Raw genomic sequence first — 19,758 nt, forward strand, 5'->3', positions numbered from 1 at the left:
AAATCTATTTATTTTTTAGATTTGCAGATTTAAGCAAAATCTTGACCTTGAGATTTTTCTTTTGAGGGGTTGCACAGGTAAAGTTGCTGACAAATATATCTGGATCATTTGCAGATCCTATTGTTAATCAATATCGTGCTTTGCTCTACAGTGAAACATCCTTAAAACAATTACTTAGAACACATTTTCTTAGAACACCTTTATGAATATCATATTTCACCCCATAAAGTGTCATTTTTTTGTTTTGTTTCAATTATTAATATTATTATTTTTAACAAAAACTTTTCTTTTCTTTATGCTGCAATTATATTTTTAGCCATTTTTCTTTTCCTTATTCTTTTGTATGTTGGATTATTTGTAGAATGGAATAACTAAAATATTCTTAATGTTTAAATAAAATAATTTTTGTATTATAGTAATAAAAACAATGTGCATTGCATTTGCATTACTAGATTGCAAATAGATGAATATGTCTCTGCCATTTTTGTGTTAGATTATTTGCAGAACTATAAAGATAGTGTATACATTATTATATTATACCACTAAAGGCCAGATAGATAGATAGATAGATAGATAATGTACTGTATGATATTTGTGTATTGGTAAATTGTCCCATGCATACGCAATGCATTTCTCCTGAAGGCAGATAGATAACTGAGATTTTAATGGGTATTCAGCATTGGATCCTGGAAGGGGGAGGGGCGAAACAATGGGGATGAAGAAATAGTGTGTGTGAAAAAACACACTACGATGTACTGGATTCAGTTTACATTCTAGTGTTGCAATTTGTCATCAGCTCACACTTTCTGCTGAGGCAGAGAGACGCACCGGAAAATGCAACCGAGGGAGAGAGAGAGAGAGAGAGAGAGAGAGAGAGAAAGAAAGAAAGGGGGGAGGGACTGTTGTTGCGTGCAGCACTGCTGTCATTTTGCTGCTGCACGGCTCAGAGGCAAGACGGCCTGGTGAAGGGAGGAGAGAAAACGAGGGAGTGAGAGGAAGAGGAGAGAGAAAAGGAGAACCAGGGCGGCAGCTGCTGCAGCCTGACAGGAAGGAACGGGAAAAATAAAGGGTGCACAGAATTAGCATTTTCTTCCCATGCAAGAGAGAAAGAGCCGCACATTCGTCCTCTCCTCCATGCTCTCACTCTTCTCTCATCCGGCCCTAAATGCTCTCCGGTAGAGGAAGACGCTTGGGGGTCGAATAAAAGGCAGGCAGAGCAAGGGGACGTCAAGGGAAGGTGCAGGCATGGCTGCCAAGAGGGGCAAGTCCGGTGTGCCACAAAGCGTGGCACGGAGCGAGCTGAAGGTGTACCGCGTGGGCAGCACGGAGGGACGCATCCCGGTGCCATCCAACCTTCGGAAACAGAGGTCCCTGACCAACCTGGCCGTGCTGACGGACGCAGAGAAGAAGATGCAACTCTATGAGCCCAAATGGTGCGACGACATGAGCAAAGCTGCCTCGGGACACCTGAAGATGGGCAAGCCCAAACCGGCAGCTGGCGGAGGGGCGGGGGGCTCCCAACTCTCTCGAAACCTGTCCAAATCAGACCACTCCCTCTTCCAGGGCAAACCCAAGACGTTCACCCCGCTCGCGGCACCTGGCGCCTTGGGAAAGAGCCAAAGTCGGATCCCTCGAGGTCCATACGCGGAAGTAAAACCCTTGAGCAAGACGTCCGATGACTGCAAGTCCGACGACGATATCCTGTCCAGCAAAGCCAAAGCCAACGGGAAGAAACCAGCGGTTGGGTGTTCCGGAGACCCGGAGGCTAAAGGTCAAGGTGGGGAAGGTGGCGATAAACCCTTCCTCAAGGTGGACCCAGAGCTGGTGGTCACCGTTCTTGGTGACCTGGAGCAGTTGCTCTTCAGTCAGATGCTCGGTGAGTATGGTTTTTCCGCTTTCACGCCCACTTACTACCAGCTGCTGTTGGCTACTGAATGGCATGGATTGACTGGAAAATATCCAACCTGTCGTGATTCTAAAGGTGTTCTCGGACAGCTGGACAATGCAGGGCTTTGTTCTGGGTAGCATGTGCGTAGTGCATCCGCCGTCTCTCGCACTTGTGGGCTAGAAATTGCGCTCATAGATTATTCCCCTTGGCGTGTGTCCAATGACTAAATGACAGAATGCTCGGGGGCGACGCTCGGCACACTGATCTGCTTTTTGACGCCTGTCTGGTGCCGTGTGCTGGTGTTGCCGCTCTGCTCTCATCTGTAATGAGGTAATGGCTTCTATATCAGGGACACGGGTGGTATGAGAAAAGGAAGAGTCCGTGGAATACATAAAGGGGCATAATGAATTCGGTTTGTAGTTTGTCATCAGCCTCCTTTGACTGCGGCTTGATGTGTAGACGCTGATAAATGTTGTTGTCGAACACATGAACAAAAGCATGCATGATCACCTGTCACACTGGATGAAATGCACCTAGGCTTACTAAGGGATAATTAGCAGTTTTATGCATACTATGGAATTTGATATATATATATAATTGGATCTGGATACTGCTTGTTATGTCCATGGCATTAATCAGCAAGTGTGTTTGTTGCATTTAAAACAAATATCCCATTTTGTTTGTGCTGTCTTCTAAACACAGCATGCCCTGCATTTGTGCATCAGTCCTCAAATGAATGACCTCTATTTCAACCGTGTCCAGACCTCATATGTTTAAACAACCAATTTGGTCCTGAATTCTTTCATTTGTTTGCATGGAATCCTAGATCCTCCTTCTCCTTGCATGGCAATGCACAGTATAATTCGGTGGTGGGATTAAAGGCTAATGAGGGTAAACGAATGACCTGGATTAAACTCCTTATTAAAATGCTCTCCGTAGCTCTTGTTTAAGAATCCATACAGGATTCCGATCGGAATTATAATCTGAAATACAATCCTGAAGGATCCTAAAGGGAATAAAAAGAATATTGTTAGAATATTTCTAGCAGCACTCCATTTCCATTAGGATGCTTTTGGACTTCCAAATTTTAATTAATTAAAATTTTTCGAAAATATGTTTAAATTCGGTTTGCTTACATTTATAATTTGGTTCTGAATTATAGCAGAAATTCCAATAGGAATCTTGCATGCATTCTTTTTATAATTACGACCAACACCAGAGTGGTTGTTGTGGTCTCCTCTAAGTTTAGAAGAAAAACAAAGTGCTACAGGGAAACTTTTTCATGCAGAATCTTTTAATCACAAGGACTCTGTTAAAAATAATCTGTTGAATCTCTATATCAAAGTACTTTCTTTTTTATAATCATAATTACACAGAGTTCATGCTCATTTGTTCTGCATAATAAACCGCTGCATGATAGATTTCCTTATGAGTTGTTCTTTTGGACCGTATGTGGCACATAACATCTGCACACCACTTTTGGTCACAAGACTGAATTAGTTCTCTGAATGGAGCATTGCTTTCCTCTGTGCATTCATAGTTACTATTTACTGCACAGCTGGACGAGGGTCTAAACCTCTAGGGGGACGGAAATGCTTCAAATATGTATGAGGGACAATAGTTTGAGTTGAGGGACAGTTAGAGAATAAAGGTCTAGGGCCACATTTGGCCTCTTTGTGCCAGTCTGGAAATAAACCCGAATATGTATAGCAAGTTATGAGGGGGATATGAGCTTTCATGAGGCCACTCTAATCATGTTGGCTTCCTTGACTGTGGTGTGGGTTTTTAAGTGGCTGATATGCATTTCAATATCTAGAGGGAAGGGTGACTGATAATTGATGATATACTATTATAAATATACTTTTTATTTGTTCTAAGTAATATATTTTGGGTAGGGTTCACCCTCAAGTTGTTCTAAACCTGGTATATTGAAGAACCAAACGGTTTGACTTCCATTGTATGGAAAAAATGCCATGGAAGTCAATGGTTACTGTCAGCTGTTCGGTTGAGGGTGAGAAAATGATGACAAAATTAGTCTTTTTGGGTGATCTAACTAAGGTAAAAAATACCTTGAGAATCAGCACTGCATAAGATACTAATTTTGTTTCTCACAGAGTATATCTGTAATTTCATTTTACAGCACTGATTTTGTTTTCACTTGTTTTTCAGTATGAACAGATTAAAAACAAGTGGAAATACACATATTCAAGATTCAATTTTTGTCTTAATATCTTATGCAGCATTGATTCAAGTAAGTCTTGTTTTAAGTAGGGCGACCATACGGGCCATTTTTACGGGACGTGTCCTTGCCAGGATTTTGTACTGTGCAGGTCGATTGTTGTGTGGCATTCATGGGAGCTATAGAGAGCAGACGGCTCCTTATGCTTTCGAAACGCTCTCGCGCCTACTTCAGTATCTTTTATGATCGGTGCGTAGCAACGCTTCAAACCAATGAACAAACACGTGTGCATATTTGCTTTGTTCTCTGTAGATCTCACCTTCTCACGCGCAGCACCACGATTGGTCGATTATGTACAATACCTGCATGTTATTGGTCAAACTACTTTGGGTGTTTTAGGCAATATTAAAATCCTGGCCAGGTCGTGTCCCGTATGAACGGCACATATGGCCACCCTAGTTTTAAGGTTTTTTAGATACTTTATCTGGAAAGTCAAAATAATTTTTGCAGTGTATACACATTTACTAGACATTCACTGAAAAATACTTGGAAAAAAATATATGTATTATATATCGACAAAACTGCTTTTAGAATCTAATTTACTACTGGAATTTATTTTAATTTACCTTAGAATTTACTATTTTAATTGGTTATTTTTATATATGTCTATGTTATGCATAATATTAACATTTATTAAACTGCACTAGGTGCAGTGTTGCTCCTTTTTGTGACCCACAAAATCTACACATGAAGCTGAGGCCAAGTGTGCCCTTGCAGATCAAAGCATATGGAGAAAAATAGCATGTATTAAATTTTTATCTCCCATGCAGTCAATAGCAGAGCTGGAGATTGCATTGGAGCACTGCTCACCTCTATATTTATTTCTGCAGAGATAGCAATGCATAATATGAGGGTGTTTATAATATATGCATAATCAATTTATCAATTTAAAATGTGTTTTGTGCTTGCTATTTATTTGACTATTATGGTAGAAATTTACGTTTTTAGGAGGCCAGGACACAACACAGGTGAAGCTGGTTGATTTGCAATAGTTATGTGCATACTTTTCAATGAAAACTAATGAAATGCTGTCATCTGATTCATTAATTCCACCATGCAAGTCTGTATAGTGATGTAATTAGCTAGAGCATGTGTTAATTCTCTCATGGGGATGTAGTTGATTGACATGAGTTATCTGCTGTCCAGTAATGCTTGTAAACCACCTCTCTCTCGCTGTCTGTAAAGCAGTCCAGTCGTTAATAACGTCAGGCCAGGCGTCGTGCCTAACTGCACCATGGGATTGATTGGGCATGCTGTTGACATGCTGACCGCTCGCCCACGCAGGTTTTCAAGAGATTGTGTGGCAGTTTACAACTGTTTGAACAGAAAACATTCGTTTATTTGGACGAAAGAAGACTTTTGTCCTTTGTTCTCATTGTCAGTGTAGGCGATGTGATATGAGACTTTCTGGTTCTCGTAATCTCATTGTTGGCTTTTGGCTCGTTTAATGCTGCCTCCGAGGTTAATGTCTAAGCCGTGGCGGAGCTAGACTTTTATACATGGGATGGCCAGGGGGTGGCCAAGGCTAATTCAGGGGGTCCATAAACCATGACAGAAAATCAGTGTATAACTCCAACCTGGCATAAAAAAAGCATGAATAAATCCTACAATTGCTGATTACTTCACATTACCACACATTAGCTATACATTCGTACCGTAACTTCAAATGTTAGTCTATTGAAACTTATTTCCCTTAATTCTATCACCTCATTAACCAGTGGTTGAAGCAGCCTGGAGTGAGGATTATTCATGAATAATTAACAAGCCTGTGATTAACACTACCAGTCAAAAGTTTTAGGACAGTAAGATTTTTAATGTTTTTCAATTCTCTTCTTCTCACCAAGCCTACATTTATTTGATCCAAAGTACAGCAAACGCAGTAATATTGTGAAATATTTTTACTATTTTATTTAGAGAATGCTTTAAAAACATTAAAAATCTTATCGTTTAAAAACTTTTGACTGGTAATGTACACTTTATTTTTTCTCATTTTTTCTAAACTAAACTATATAGGGAACCCTATTGTTAAGGTTAAAGTAACAATTGGTTTGTATATAAGTTCATTTTTATAATAATGTTATATCTATTCATTTTTATTAATTATAATAAAAAGAGCAATTATGAGTAACTATTTAAAAGTGATTTTTGCTAAATTCTCTCTATTTTTCTCACAAGTTTATGGACACTGGGTGGATTTTCTGTTATTATGTGACAATATTTTGTAGCTGCTGTGTTTCCGCGATTGAAACACTCATTGAGTGATTACATGAGACACTATACATTCAGTAAGTTGTAGTGTATCTTACAACATGGATCGGATGTTCATTCAATAATAAGAATGCACTCCTGCTTCGCTTGAACTAAACAGCCAGCCACTAAACAGCCCCAAAACTGTTTTTATCGTTTGAAATTCTTAATAAAACTAACAAAATTTGAATGCTGAGGCTGTTTCATGTTATTATAAGTGACCTGTTCTGTCGTGTCCGTCAGGTGATTGATCAAGTCGAGCTGTTTTCACCTTTGTGATGTAAATGAAAGGCTGTTGGCTATTTAAAAACAAAGACAAACTCTTTCAAATGTCAGCTTCATGATTCAACAGGAACTACAAACTGGTCTTTAATGAGGCATAAATTCTCAATCTAATTAGGAACTTTTGCCATCTTTGACTATTTGAAGGAATTTTGGTTTAGAAATCTACAATATATTTTTCAAAGATGCTAATTGTGTGCTAATTTTAAACTATTTTATGTTATGTTTTATGTATTATTATACAATATTAATACACTAATACACTATTTTAAAGATTTTATTTGATCAAAAATACAGTAAAAACTGTAAAATTGTGAATATTATTAGCATCAGAGAATCGCTGATGCGTCGCCGACGCCCGTGAAATATTTGACATGCTAAATATCTGGATTCATTGTTCCATCAATGATGGCAGGCTGTGCTGGCCGAGATGCAGCAAAACAGGCCCAACCCATGACACTGCCACCACCATGTTTCACAGATGGGATAAGATTCTTAAACTGGAATGCAGTGTGTTCATAATAGCTTCTCATTTAAACCAATAAGTTCTATTTTGGTTTCATCCATCCATTAAACCTTTCTCCAGTAGTCCTCTGGCTTGTCCACATGATCTTTAGCAAGCAAGTTTCTGTTTGGAGAACAGTGGCTTTCTTCTTGTAACTCTGTCATGCACATCATGGTTGCTCAGTGTTATCCTCATGGTGGGCTCATGAACATTAACATTAGCCAATGTGAGAAAGGCCTTTAGTTGCTTAGAAGTTACCCTGGGAACTTTTGCACGTTCTGCTTTGGAGTGATCTTTGTTGGTCGACCACTTCTCTGGAAGGTAATTTCCTCCATTTGTACACAATCTGTCTGACTGTGGATTTGTGGAGTCCAAACTCTTTAGAGATAGTTGTGTAACCTTTTCTATACTGATGAGCAACATCAACTCTTTTTCTGAGGTCCTCAGTAATCTCCTTTGTTCGTTACACGATTCACTTCCACAAACATGATCTGACTTTGATAGATCCCTGTTCTTTGAATAAAACAGGTCACGTACTGACACGTACTTCTTAGCACTGACTGAAAACACCTCTGCACAGATAGACTTTAATTTCACCTTTAAATTAACTGCTAATCCAAGAGACTCACATACTTTTGCAATGCATAGATATGTAACACTGGATCATTTTTCTCAATAAATAAATTACAAAGAAAATATTTTTCTCTCACTTGTTTGATTGGGTTCTCTTTGTCTACTTTCAGGACTTTTATGAAAATCTGATGATGTTTTGGGTCATATTTATGCAGAATTAGCAGCACTGTATGTACAATCAACGTGGCAATATCAGTACATTTTTGCATTAGAATATACAGAACAGGTGCAAGAAGATATATAGGCTATATACAGTATATGCCTATATATGCCTAATATATATATACACACAAACATATATAAAATAAAAATTTAATTAAACATAAAAGGGGGTTAGGGATTTTCCTGTAAATAATATTGTTCTATAAAGGACAAAAGATTTATTGCATTTTTATTTTTCATCACTTTGAGGGCTTTTGTAGGCTAGAAATAAACTCATAAAAAATTTACAAAACGTTGGTATCACTTTCAAGTACTTAGATTTGTGTATATCAAATTTTCCCAGTAGAAGTATGTTGTTAAAAAGGAAGTCATCTTTGTTAATTGTTGTGTGTTCATGGAGGACTTATAGACCATAACATCAGCGTGATCTTGCGCTATTTCCTTTTCACTTCTCGTGTGCGTTTGGCTGTAGTTTGCGCATCAGACAGAGTTGTCGGTGATTCTTCCTATTGTAAAGTCATGCAGTGTGTAACCTCCTGTCACCGACCCATCATGCAATGTAAACACAGCAGCGACTGAATGCTACCCCAGATAGTCGTGCAGTGTGAAAACAACGGCGATCCAATGACTTTGAAAATCATGCAGTGTGAACTCGGCATTATTGTACATTGCATATTGATTGTTCGTTATGTGTGCAGATCCCGAATCTCAAAGGAAACGGACTGTTCAGAATGTTCTGGATCTCAGACAGAACCTGGAGGAAACCATGTCCAGCCTGCGAGGGACTCAGCTCAGCCAGAGGTGAGTGAGAACCAGCACATGTTTATGGCATGAAAAATCACAGCCAAACTAAATTTACAAGGATGCGAACTGCTGCTTTTCAATGAATCGCAAATCTGGGAGAAATCAGCACAATGTTCTTTGGAAACAATCGTTTACATTATACACAAACGATTACTTTTTCCAACTATTCAGCCTCCCATGTCTTTTGGGAGAGTTGCCACTTCAGTCGTTCAAACACCTGGCTGCCACATTCACAAATACACAATGAAACACTTTCCATCAATGAATAACAACACACACACACAGAAATCAGCTGGACTCCAGGCTTTGCACAGTCAGATGTACAGCAATACACAACTGGACTTTTACATTTTCTGAAAAAATGAATAGTGCTTATCAATGTAGAACTTGCTTTCACTTTGCTAAGGTGTTTTGTGAGGTTACCAGGTTGCTCTGAGTGGTTTTTAGAATGTTTCTATGTGGTTGCTTAAAGCTGCTCATTTTTTATTGTGTATGTATACAGTATATCTCATGCATACATATAAATCACAAAATGTGTAAGTTACAGAATAAGCTAGATGCTATGCTACTGCCCAATGAACAGATTTTCCTTCACCACAGGTGTGCTACACTAGATATGCTTAGCCTAGCAATTATGCAAACTTTGATCTCAGTACCTTCCTGAGTTTTGCCCCTAGAGATCTCAACCTGTCCTTCCTCCTAACATCAAACCTTTCCCTGCAGGTTAACCATTCACTACTCTACTAAGTTTCTGAGCAGAAGACTTTTGTAGTAGACATACAGTGCCCTCCAAAAGTATTGGAACAGTAAAGACAATATTGCTCTGTTGGCTGTGGAGTCAAGACATTTACAAATATTATTAAAAGATGAATATGAGACAAAACTACAGAATGCCATATTTTATTATTGGATGATTCAACACATAGATGTTTTACCAGCTAAGAAGTTCAGCAATTTTCTTCCCTCTATCTGATGTGAGCATAAGTATTGGAACAGTTGCCATCTGTATCCTGTTGCATTCATTCTTCAGATATTAAAAGCAGGGAATGTGTCGCATCAGTTATATCCATTACTTCTGTATTCTGAATCTTGCATTCGATGATGACGCACACAAACCAGGATGAAGATGAGGGAGCTGACTTTGAGAGAAAAGCAAGCAATTTGGATGCTAAAAGAAAAGAAGTCAATTAGAGCTATAGCAAAAACAAAGGGCATGGAGAAATCAAGAGTTTGGAAACCACCAGCGACACCAACAACTACCTGATCAGCTGAGAAAACAACAGTAGTTGATGACACACAAATCATAAAAGCTGTGAAAATGAACCCTAAAAGACGTGTCTGTAAAATCACCAACAACTTCCAGAAAGCTGGGGTGATGCTCTGACAATCTACTGTCCTCAGGAGACTTTGACACAGAATTACAGATGCTACACAGCAAGATGCAAACCTCTGACCAGCACCAAAAATAGAATAGATTAGAGTTTGCAAAATAGCACAAAGGTGAGCCAGAAGAGTTTTGGAACTGTGTTTATGGACCGATGAGACAAAGATGAACCTTTATCTAAGTGATGGGAAAGCAAAAATGTGGAGAAAAAAAAAGGGCCTCTGGAACAGGCCCTCTCAACTTTACTGATGACTTAATGTATGATGACAGTAGCAGAATGAATTTGGAAGGGTACAAAACCATCTTGCCTACCAATATTCAAGAAAATGCCACCAGATTCATTGGGAAGTGCTTCATATTGCATCAGGTCAATGACCCAAAACACCCTGCCAGTTCAGTCAAGGAATTTATAAGGGCAAAGAAATGGAAAGTCTTAGATTGCTCAAGTCAATCTCCAGATTTAAATCTGATTGAACATGAATTTCAGCAGCTGGAGAGGAGAGTAAATACAGAAACTCCCCAAAACAAGCAACAATTGGAATTGGCTGCATTAAAGGCTGGGAAAAGTATTTCAAAGAGTCTGGTGATGTCTATGGGTCACAGACTCACTGCTGTGATTGTGTGCAAGGGATCTGCAACTAAATAATAGCTTTTAATCTTTTATATCTGTCAATAATAAAATGTGACATTCTGTAGTTTTGTCTCATATTCATCTTTTAATCATATTTGTAAATGTCTTGACTCCACAGCCAACAGAGCAATTTTGTCTTTACGGTTCCAATACTTATGGAGGGCACTGTATAACACGCTTGAGACCTGCAGCTAATGCTGCCTCCATTTTAAAAGCAGCACTTGTATAAGACTGATGAGCTTCCAAAGACTTGATAGCGCAGGCGTAAAAATGATTCATACCAGATTAACCGCCCTCAACCCACAGATTCATAGCCACGCTGATGTATGTGTGCATAATGAGCTTTTCTGTAACGGGAAACTTCTGTTAGCTTTCAAGACATGGAGACGCATGACCTCATACGACTCAAAATAGAGCTACGCTGTTTGATTTTTCTGATCGTGTCGATTCACTTTATACACCTGCTGGTCGTATCTGGATTCTGCCAAGATGTGCACTTGAATTAGAAAATGTGATTAGCTAATTACTGAACCACATGGATGCTTTTAAGTTCTCATATACTCTGTTTGTTTGGGAAAACTGTTTGTGATATGTTATGCTTTCACAAACAAGCCTTTTATCAATTCAGCATGTTTCCGTAATGATGATGTGTGATGAGTATTTAATCAAAACCCGCAACAACTTTTTTTTTTGTATCATTGATACTACAATAGTTTTTATTAAGATTTTGAATGAGTTTTTATTTTCAGATTTTGTTTCAATTTAAATTTACATAACATTTTTGTAATTTTGTTTTTTTTTATTTTATTTTAAAATTTAATTTAAAAATTATTATAAAAAAATTTATTCTTCTTTTTCTTCTTTTTGTTAGTTATTTTTGTACATCAAGTTAAACTAAATGAAAATTAGCCAACAAAAGTTTAATGATATATATGAATATAATGATATATATGTGTGTGTGTGTGTGTGTGTGTGTGTGTGTGTATGTGTATATATATATATATATATATATAAATGATTTAATGCTTGAGGAAAAAAATAAGTATTGTAATTTTAGTTGTACTATAAAATATATGTATATATATATATATATATATATATATATATATATATATATATATATATATATATATATATATATATATATATATATATATTATTTATTTATTTATTTATTATAGTCAGTTATTTTAGTACATTAAGTTAAGCTAAATGAAAATGAGAAATGCTGCATTGAAAATCTAGCTTAAATAAAATAACCTTACCCCCGGTTTCACAGACAAGTCTTAAGCCTAATCCCAGACTAAAATCTAATTCTGAGCTGTTTCAACTGAAAGAAACTTGCTCTGACAGATCTTAAAATATATCAGTCCCTTTATTTTGTCTCAAAATGCACAACAGTAATGTTTTTTCTAAGGCATGTTTATAAAAATAGCTTGAATGTCCTAATTGAACTATGGCCTAATCCTGGTTTAGTCTAAGCCCTGTCTGTGAAACCAGGCCTTAATGTTTTTACATTTTCTTTTCTTTTATATTTTATTTTATTTCAGGTATTAGTTAACTATAATAAGTTGCACAGTTTCAGGTATCATTCAGAGTTGTCCAAGCAATCCAACGAACAATTTTCAATAAAATTTTAGAAGGACAGACCTGAACCATCTCGTTACATCCTAACATTTGCATAGCAATGCACAAGCAATCACACAGAACACCTTAGCAGCTGTATACAATGCCTTGGCAACCACTCACAACATTATGGAATTATGGCAGTGAATTTTGCATGGGCAAACACACTCATTGTAGAAATATAAAATCTACTTAAAGTCTGCTATTGCCATTACAGTCATTGTTGATTTTAGTAATGAGAAAAACTCTATAAATGTTCTTGCCACATAGTGTGCGACGTGGAGAGAGCAGGACCTTTGCTTTGGCTTCATGTAGGATGTGATGTGGCACTGAAAGCGAATGGAAAAGCAGCTCATGAGGTTTGGGAGTGGCTGTGCCGTCGCTGTGAAAGGTCCAGTGCAGTGAAATGAGGCTGTATGTGTGTTATTTTCAGATGTTTTTTTGAAAATACTGAGAAATGAAACATTTATTCTGTCTAGAAACTCCCATGTGGTTCTTTATCGCCAATCCAGGTCTTCCACTGGTAATGCCAGCTGCCATGAGAGCCAGCAATGCTGCTGGATCCAGAGTCCAGATTCATTCCATTTCATATTCAGCTCAACTGATGTAGAATTCAGATACATGCAAATGGCAAATTTGAGTAATGAGAAGCATTTCTAAACCTGAAAGAAACAAGTGGTGATTTAATGTTTGCTTAATTTAAAGAAATAAAGGAGCAAGCAAATTTTTGTACTATAAAAACATTATTTTTATTAGATACTGAATTTTACAGTATTAGAAGTACAGTAGTATTATTACAATAATAATTTATTTTTAATGTTAATATTTTATGAAATACTTAATCTTTATTTTACATTACAATAGTATTATTTCAATAATATATTTCTCATTGTAAGATGTGTATTTAATAATAATAATTATTATTATAGCCATATTTATATAATCACAGTAGGATTATTTATATATAATCTACATTGATAAGCAACCTTACAAACAAGCAAAGCAAACCTGAAGGTCCTTTAAAAATAGTATTTTAATGTAATATTTATAAAAAAAAATTGCAATCTGATTTTTTCTTCCCCAAATAATTCAGCCCATGAATAGTCCATCGACAACAGAGCAAAATATATTATTTAATATAATATATATATAATATAAAAATAATATAATATATTATTTAATTTAATTATATAAAAAAAAAAAAAAAAAAGTATGAGGTATACTGCAACAGAGATGTTTTAGGGCTCCTTGCAGTATTTATTTATTTATTTATTTTAAATTTTTTTGCCAAAATGAAAGCTAAGTGACACATTTTTATTTTATAGTATATCATCATCATCATTATAATTATTATTTTATATAATTTTATTGGCCAAATTGTGTAGCTCTAAAAACAAGCACAGCAAACCTGAGCTCTTATAAAAAATGAGTTTATTCCATTAATTTATTCCAAATAATTTAATAATTTAGTAATTTGTTTTTCCCAAATCACTCATTCCTAAAATAGCCCATCGACAACAGATAGAAATCATTAAGAGACCTGCTGTCAACCAATTTACATTGACCAAGCGACCCATTTGCAAGAATAACAGACCAAATAATCCTGCTTCAGATGGGTAACACTAACCAAATAACCCAATGCCAGTGTGTTTGTGCGCTGTTTATGCCTCGAGTGCATCAAATATTTCAACCCACAAGTATGCATTTTCTGGCATTTCGCAGCTGTCTGATGAATTATCCTGAGAGGAGTGCATAAAAATAGCTCTTCCATGTTCATGTGGTAAAGGAAGCTGTTATGTTATTAATTTGAGCTGGTGCATCTGGTTATGCAATCTTCATCCTCAACAGATGAATTCTCCCACAGATGCATCCTTTTCTTTAGTAGGTCACAAGTTCCGGTGGTTCAACAACCCTGTTATGTTGTGCTTTACATGCATCAGTAACCCTCTCTTTCTATCTGCAGTTGTCTGGACAGCAGCGTCTGCTACGACAGCGATGAAACCAACGCTCGTAGCATCTCCAGCCTCTCCAACCGCTCCTCTCCTCTCTCCTGGCGCCACGGACAGTCCAGTCCTCGTCTGCAAGCCGGCGACGCTCCTTCCTCAACGGGCAGCAGCTATGTGTCAGGCACCAAGGCCTCGTCTCAGTACACCTCTCATACCATGCCTGCCCGCTGCTCCAGCCGCCTCAGCCACACGTCACGCAGCGAGTTCATCGAAGGCCTGGACGCCAGAGACAGCGACCTCAAGTCTGGTTACCTGAGTGATTCTGATGTACTTTGCAAGAGCCTTAATGACGACGACGACGACGATGACAATCTGGCCAATTGGTGAGTGTCTGCATGTGTTGCTTTGCTAAATATCTCCAGCCTTTTAGAAAGGAAAGTTGAAAAAGGGGATGCTACTACACTCTTAAAATAAAGCTTCTGAAAGGAGATTTTTGTAGCGATGAAATAGAAGAATGGTTTTTGGTTCCAAAAGAACTTTCCAGTGAACAGTTCTTAAGAGAACCATTTGTTTGAAGAACATTTGAAACTTTTAAAGAACCTTTTGTGCAGTCGAATGGTTCCATGGATGTTCAAGGTTCCTCATGGAACCATTTTTGGTTTTCAGTAAAATGTTCTTAAAAAGAGACATTTTTTTCTTAAGTTTAAAGAACATTTAAATATGTAAAGAACCATTTTCCATTATAAAGAATCTTGGAAATGTTCCATAGATATTAAAGGCTCTTCATGGAACTATCAATGCCAGTGAAGAACCTTTATTTTTAACAGTCTAAGAAACATTTTGGGTTCCAAAAGAACTTTTCAATAAACAGTTCTAAAAAGAAACATTTGTTCCTCAAGTTTGAAGAACATTTTAATAATCTAAAGAATCTTTTCCTACTATAAAGAACCTTTTGTGCAGTGCATGGGTGTTAAAGATTCTTCATGGAACCATTGATGCTAATATAGAACTTTTATTTTTGGAACCATTTTTGGTTTTCAGTAAAACGTACTTAAAATAAAAAAAAATGTCTTAGTTTAAAGAACATTTTAAACATCTAAAGAACCTTTTTTCCATTATAAAGGCATGTTCCATGGATGTTAGAGGTTCTCTATGGAACCATCAGTGCCAGTGAAGAACCTTTATTTGTAAGAGTGAACTGGAAGGCTTTATGAAGACGTTCATAATGTGTTAATAATATCATGAATGGTACCAGGAGACTCGGTATGACTGTTATTCTGCCATGTAAGTACACTAGATTAAAAAGTCAACAGTCAGTGCATCAGAGGGGTCATGCTAATTATCCACATTACCAGAGAGGCCTGCAGAGATGCTCTGAATGATGAAATGCCTCCTGGTCCTGGCACAGCTTCATGACATTACTACAGGGTTTAAAATAACTGTTTTCAATGTGAATATATTTTCAAATGTAATTTATTCCTCTGATCAAATATGAGTTTTCAGCATCATTACGCCAGTCTTCAGTGTCACATGATCCTTCAGGAATCATTCTAATATGCTGATTTGCTGCTCAGGACATATTTCTGATTATTATCAATGTTGCTGCCCAATACTTTTGTGGAAACTGACTTTTTTTGATTATTTGATGAATAGAAAGTTCAAAAGAACAGCATTTATTTCAAAATAGAAATCTTTTGCAACATTGTCTTTACTGTCACTTTTGATCAGTTTAATGCATCCTTACTTAATAAAAGTACTAAGTACTTTAAAAAAAAATCTTCTGACCCTAAACTTTTAAACAACAGTGTATGTTGACTGTCACTTTTGGTTCAGTGATTAGTAATTGTGGGATTGACAGTGGAGGAGGTGTTGTGAGCATCAAAAAGAGAAATTCTCAGCAACTTCAAGAGAAGGAACATTGGTTGTATCCTACAGTACTGTATAAATATCATAAATACACAGTTGTGATCTTGATCGTGATCATGCATCATATTTTGTGAGAAAGTTTAACTACTAGAGTGCCACAATTTTTTTAATCAGCAACCCAAAATGATAAAGATTTAAATCATTCATGGTATTATATATCAAAGTACATGTTGACACCTTCACTTCCCCTTTTGAATTGTCTCCAAATCCAAACTTTTTCTGTGCAGCTATAACAGTGAACCTGCAGCGTTTCACTGCACCCAGTCACCATCCGTGTCCTTTTCCAAGGTCGAACCATCTGCCAGGTCTCAGATTATTCATATAACACAATGAATTCATTGTAATTTGCATGCCATAGCGACCTTGTGTTCCTCTTGGACTCGGTCAGCACGCAGCAGCGGGAGTGTGACAGCAGGTGTCCGATCTGAACAGATTTGAGGACGACAGCCACTCCTTTACTGGCCTCGATTGTCTTTCTAATTCCTCTTTTTCAGCAGAGAGTTTGCATTTATCAGCACAGCTCGCTGCTGGGTCACACACCCCTGAATACACACGTCACACTCGTAGTGAGATGATGAAATCCAGGCCAGTTCTCCTGGGCGTGAATCTGGGCTTTATCTGGGAGGCTCATGCAGAGGGATTTAGCGAGTGCCGCATGACAGTGGGGTGATCAAACCCAGCCCTCGTTCTCATTTTCTACTGATGCTTCAATGCAGAGAGAAGAGAGAGTGAGAGAAACTTACATAAGAGAACAGCCCTCAACAATACAGATCACCAGAGAACTTTGGGTCAATTGAAGGAGCTGTGGCTTACATTATTGGGCCAGATCTATCACACCTGTTGTGTTGGAGTCAATTTGACCCACACTTCATATTCAAACTACTACTAAATAGTGGTTAAATGGTTTATTTCTTCTTGACATTTTGAGGGGATTTTTCATTTAGGATCATGAATGTGCATGCAAAGCTTCAGCACATGGATGTGTTTTGGATAGGCTGTACAAATGTTATGACTGAGTTATGTGTTGGACTCATATTGACCCCTATTGTTTTCAATGCAATTTGCCCAAAATCAAAAGGGACAGGTAAAAAAACTAAAACCTTTATTGTCACCTTTATTGTTTATTGATGGACATCCCATCCCAAAAGTCTCTAAAAGCATTGAGATGGATACTAATGTGTCCGGTAGCATCAAAAGAGTCCTTCTCATGTTCATCGCATCTAAGTGTAACTAAATGAATTTAATATTGTGCAGCAAGACTGAAACATATCTGCTTAGTCTGATTGTTTTGTTGAGAAGGCTTCATTTAATTACATGGAAAAGTTCTCCAGAATTTAATTAAGCTCAGTGAGTTTTATCTTTTTTTTTTTTTTTTTAGCATGTTTATACTGCATGCCTTAAGTTGATTCTTGTAGCTTTTGACAGCGCGTGGCATGCTGGTGATTTGAGCAGAAGAACTGCATGAGTTAATTCAGTGAAGACGAGTCTGGATGTGGTAACCATGGAGATAAACTGATGAGGAGATGGAGGGAAAGGTGAGGTTTTCCCTCACAGATGCTTCAGTCGCATACGAGTGATTCCATGTTCTAGTAGTGTTATGAGTGTGCATGTGAATACCTGTTAATATCATGGTACTATTGATATGCAATATGAACTGAATTATTACCATACAAGACAACAGAAGGGCTGTGATTAGGTTGGAGGTTTGTGTCAATAAAAGTGGAGAAAATAGCACATATCACATTTGCAAGAGCTGGGCTAGAAGATAACAGTATATTCACTTTTGCAAGATAAAGTAATCGCATCTAAGAGCTGGTTTGGAAGCCAGCTGCTGAAGTTTGCTGTTCCCACAGTTTGTGCTCAGTTTACAAATATAGGCAAAAGCTAAGACTGTAGTTAGACAAATAGCATGTATTGATTGTGTCTGGCCTGAGGTGAGCGCATGTTGGCGGTTGTTTCTCTGTGCGTTAGTCCCCTGAGAGTGTTATTGGATAGTGACCCGTTCTGTTCCTATTCATGGTCAAACTCATCCTGGATTTTTTTATGTTAAGGGAAAGAGATTTACTGATTTTCAAGCACTATGTTTTTAGGACAAGTAGCATGTTTTCCCAGCATTAGGACAATTAAACATACTCCCACTCCCACTCTTGCTAATGGAAATCATTTCTGCGAGGCAAATAATTCTTATATTATATTATATTTAAAATTATTCTTATTAAATTTAAAATAAAATGTAAATGTAAAAATGTATGTATTGCATTATATATATATATATATATATATATATATAATTACATTGAAAATGATATATAAATCATTATATAATTATTATTTATTATTATGTACATATTATATATTTATTACTTACTATATAAAATAATATATAATTTATTTTTATTAAATAAAAAATTTAAGTTTCTGTAAGTAGAAAAATGTAAGTGCTAAATTATATTGTATATTGTATATTTTATATATAATTATTATTATTTTAAATGTATCATTAATAAAGTCAATAAAGTAGATATATTTTAATATAAAATAAATATTTACATGGTAGCATTTTTTATTTATGTTGAATCAGTTTAAATGAACAATTTATAATTGTGCAATAAATATCATTTAGTACACAAAATGAAAGTAAATCATAAAGATGCATTACATTAATGGCAATTTCATGGTAAAATGTGCTTAATTGCTGAAGTAATTGGCTCCCAAATGCAGAATGCCTTAATATGCTTTAGTTTGTATGCCTTGTATTTATTTATTTATTTAGATTTTTTTTGTCTATGGCATTCACTCTTGCACATTGTGAAACTGCAAATAAAGCTTATGAAGGTTAATTTAACCTTCTTCGTATGATCTCATGTTCTGAGTGCTGTTCCATGTTCTGGTCTCCACATGTCCCTGTGGCACAGATATTGCGCTCTCATATTTCACCCTAAAGCTTGACCATTCATACGAGAGGACGATTTCAGTGCCGATGCTGATGGTCAGTGCTCCGAGATGCTGAAAGATCACAGGCTGAGCAGCTTGACCTCAATAGATCTATCTGACATTTCAGAGACAGAGAGAGACATTCATTTGGCAGTTAATGAACTGATGATTTATAATACTCACAACAACAACAACATGCAGCCCACCCAGAATCATGTATTTACCAGAGCTGGCACATGGAAATAATAACTGGATCAACAAATGTTTAATTTCCTAAAGAGTTTGTGAGTAGTGTTTGCACATGGGGCTGGTTGCTAGGGTGTTACTATGGTATTCAGTGTGGTTGCTATGATATTTTGGGTGGTTGTAAGGGTGCTGTTAAATTGTTTGCTAAGGTGTTCTAGGTGGTTGCTAGGATCGATATATTTTTTTTTATTTCCTAAAGAGAATGTGGGAACTGTTTGCCCATGTTGCTGGTTGATAGGGTGTTGCTATGTGGTTGCTATGGTTTTTTTGTGTAGTTGCTAGTGTGTTGCTATGTGGTTGCTATG

General features: G+C 36.8%; 1 protein-coding gene across 1 annotated transcript in view; it reads left to right on the forward strand.

Moving 5' to 3' along the window:
* Positions 1-930: 930 nt before the first annotated feature.
* LOC306844609 (neuron navigator 1-like) overlaps positions 931-19,758 on the forward strand; it is a 66,651-nt gene continuing 47,823 nt past the window's right edge. Inside the window, exons 1-3 of the mRNA XM_079376867.1 lie at positions 931-1,876; positions 8,655-8,757; positions 14,365-14,730. Of these exons, the coding sequence (XP_079232993.1) occupies positions 1,246-1,876; positions 8,655-8,757; positions 14,365-14,730 (1,100 nt within the window). The 5' untranslated portion in view covers positions 931-1,245. The remainder of the gene's footprint in view (positions 1,877-8,654; positions 8,758-14,364; positions 14,731-19,758) is intronic.

This window comes from Barbus barbus (genome assembly GCF_936440315.1).
Source record: "Barbus barbus genome assembly, chromosome: 25".
Classification (NCBI taxonomy): Eukaryota; Metazoa; Chordata; class Actinopteri; order Cypriniformes; family Cyprinidae; genus Barbus; species Barbus barbus.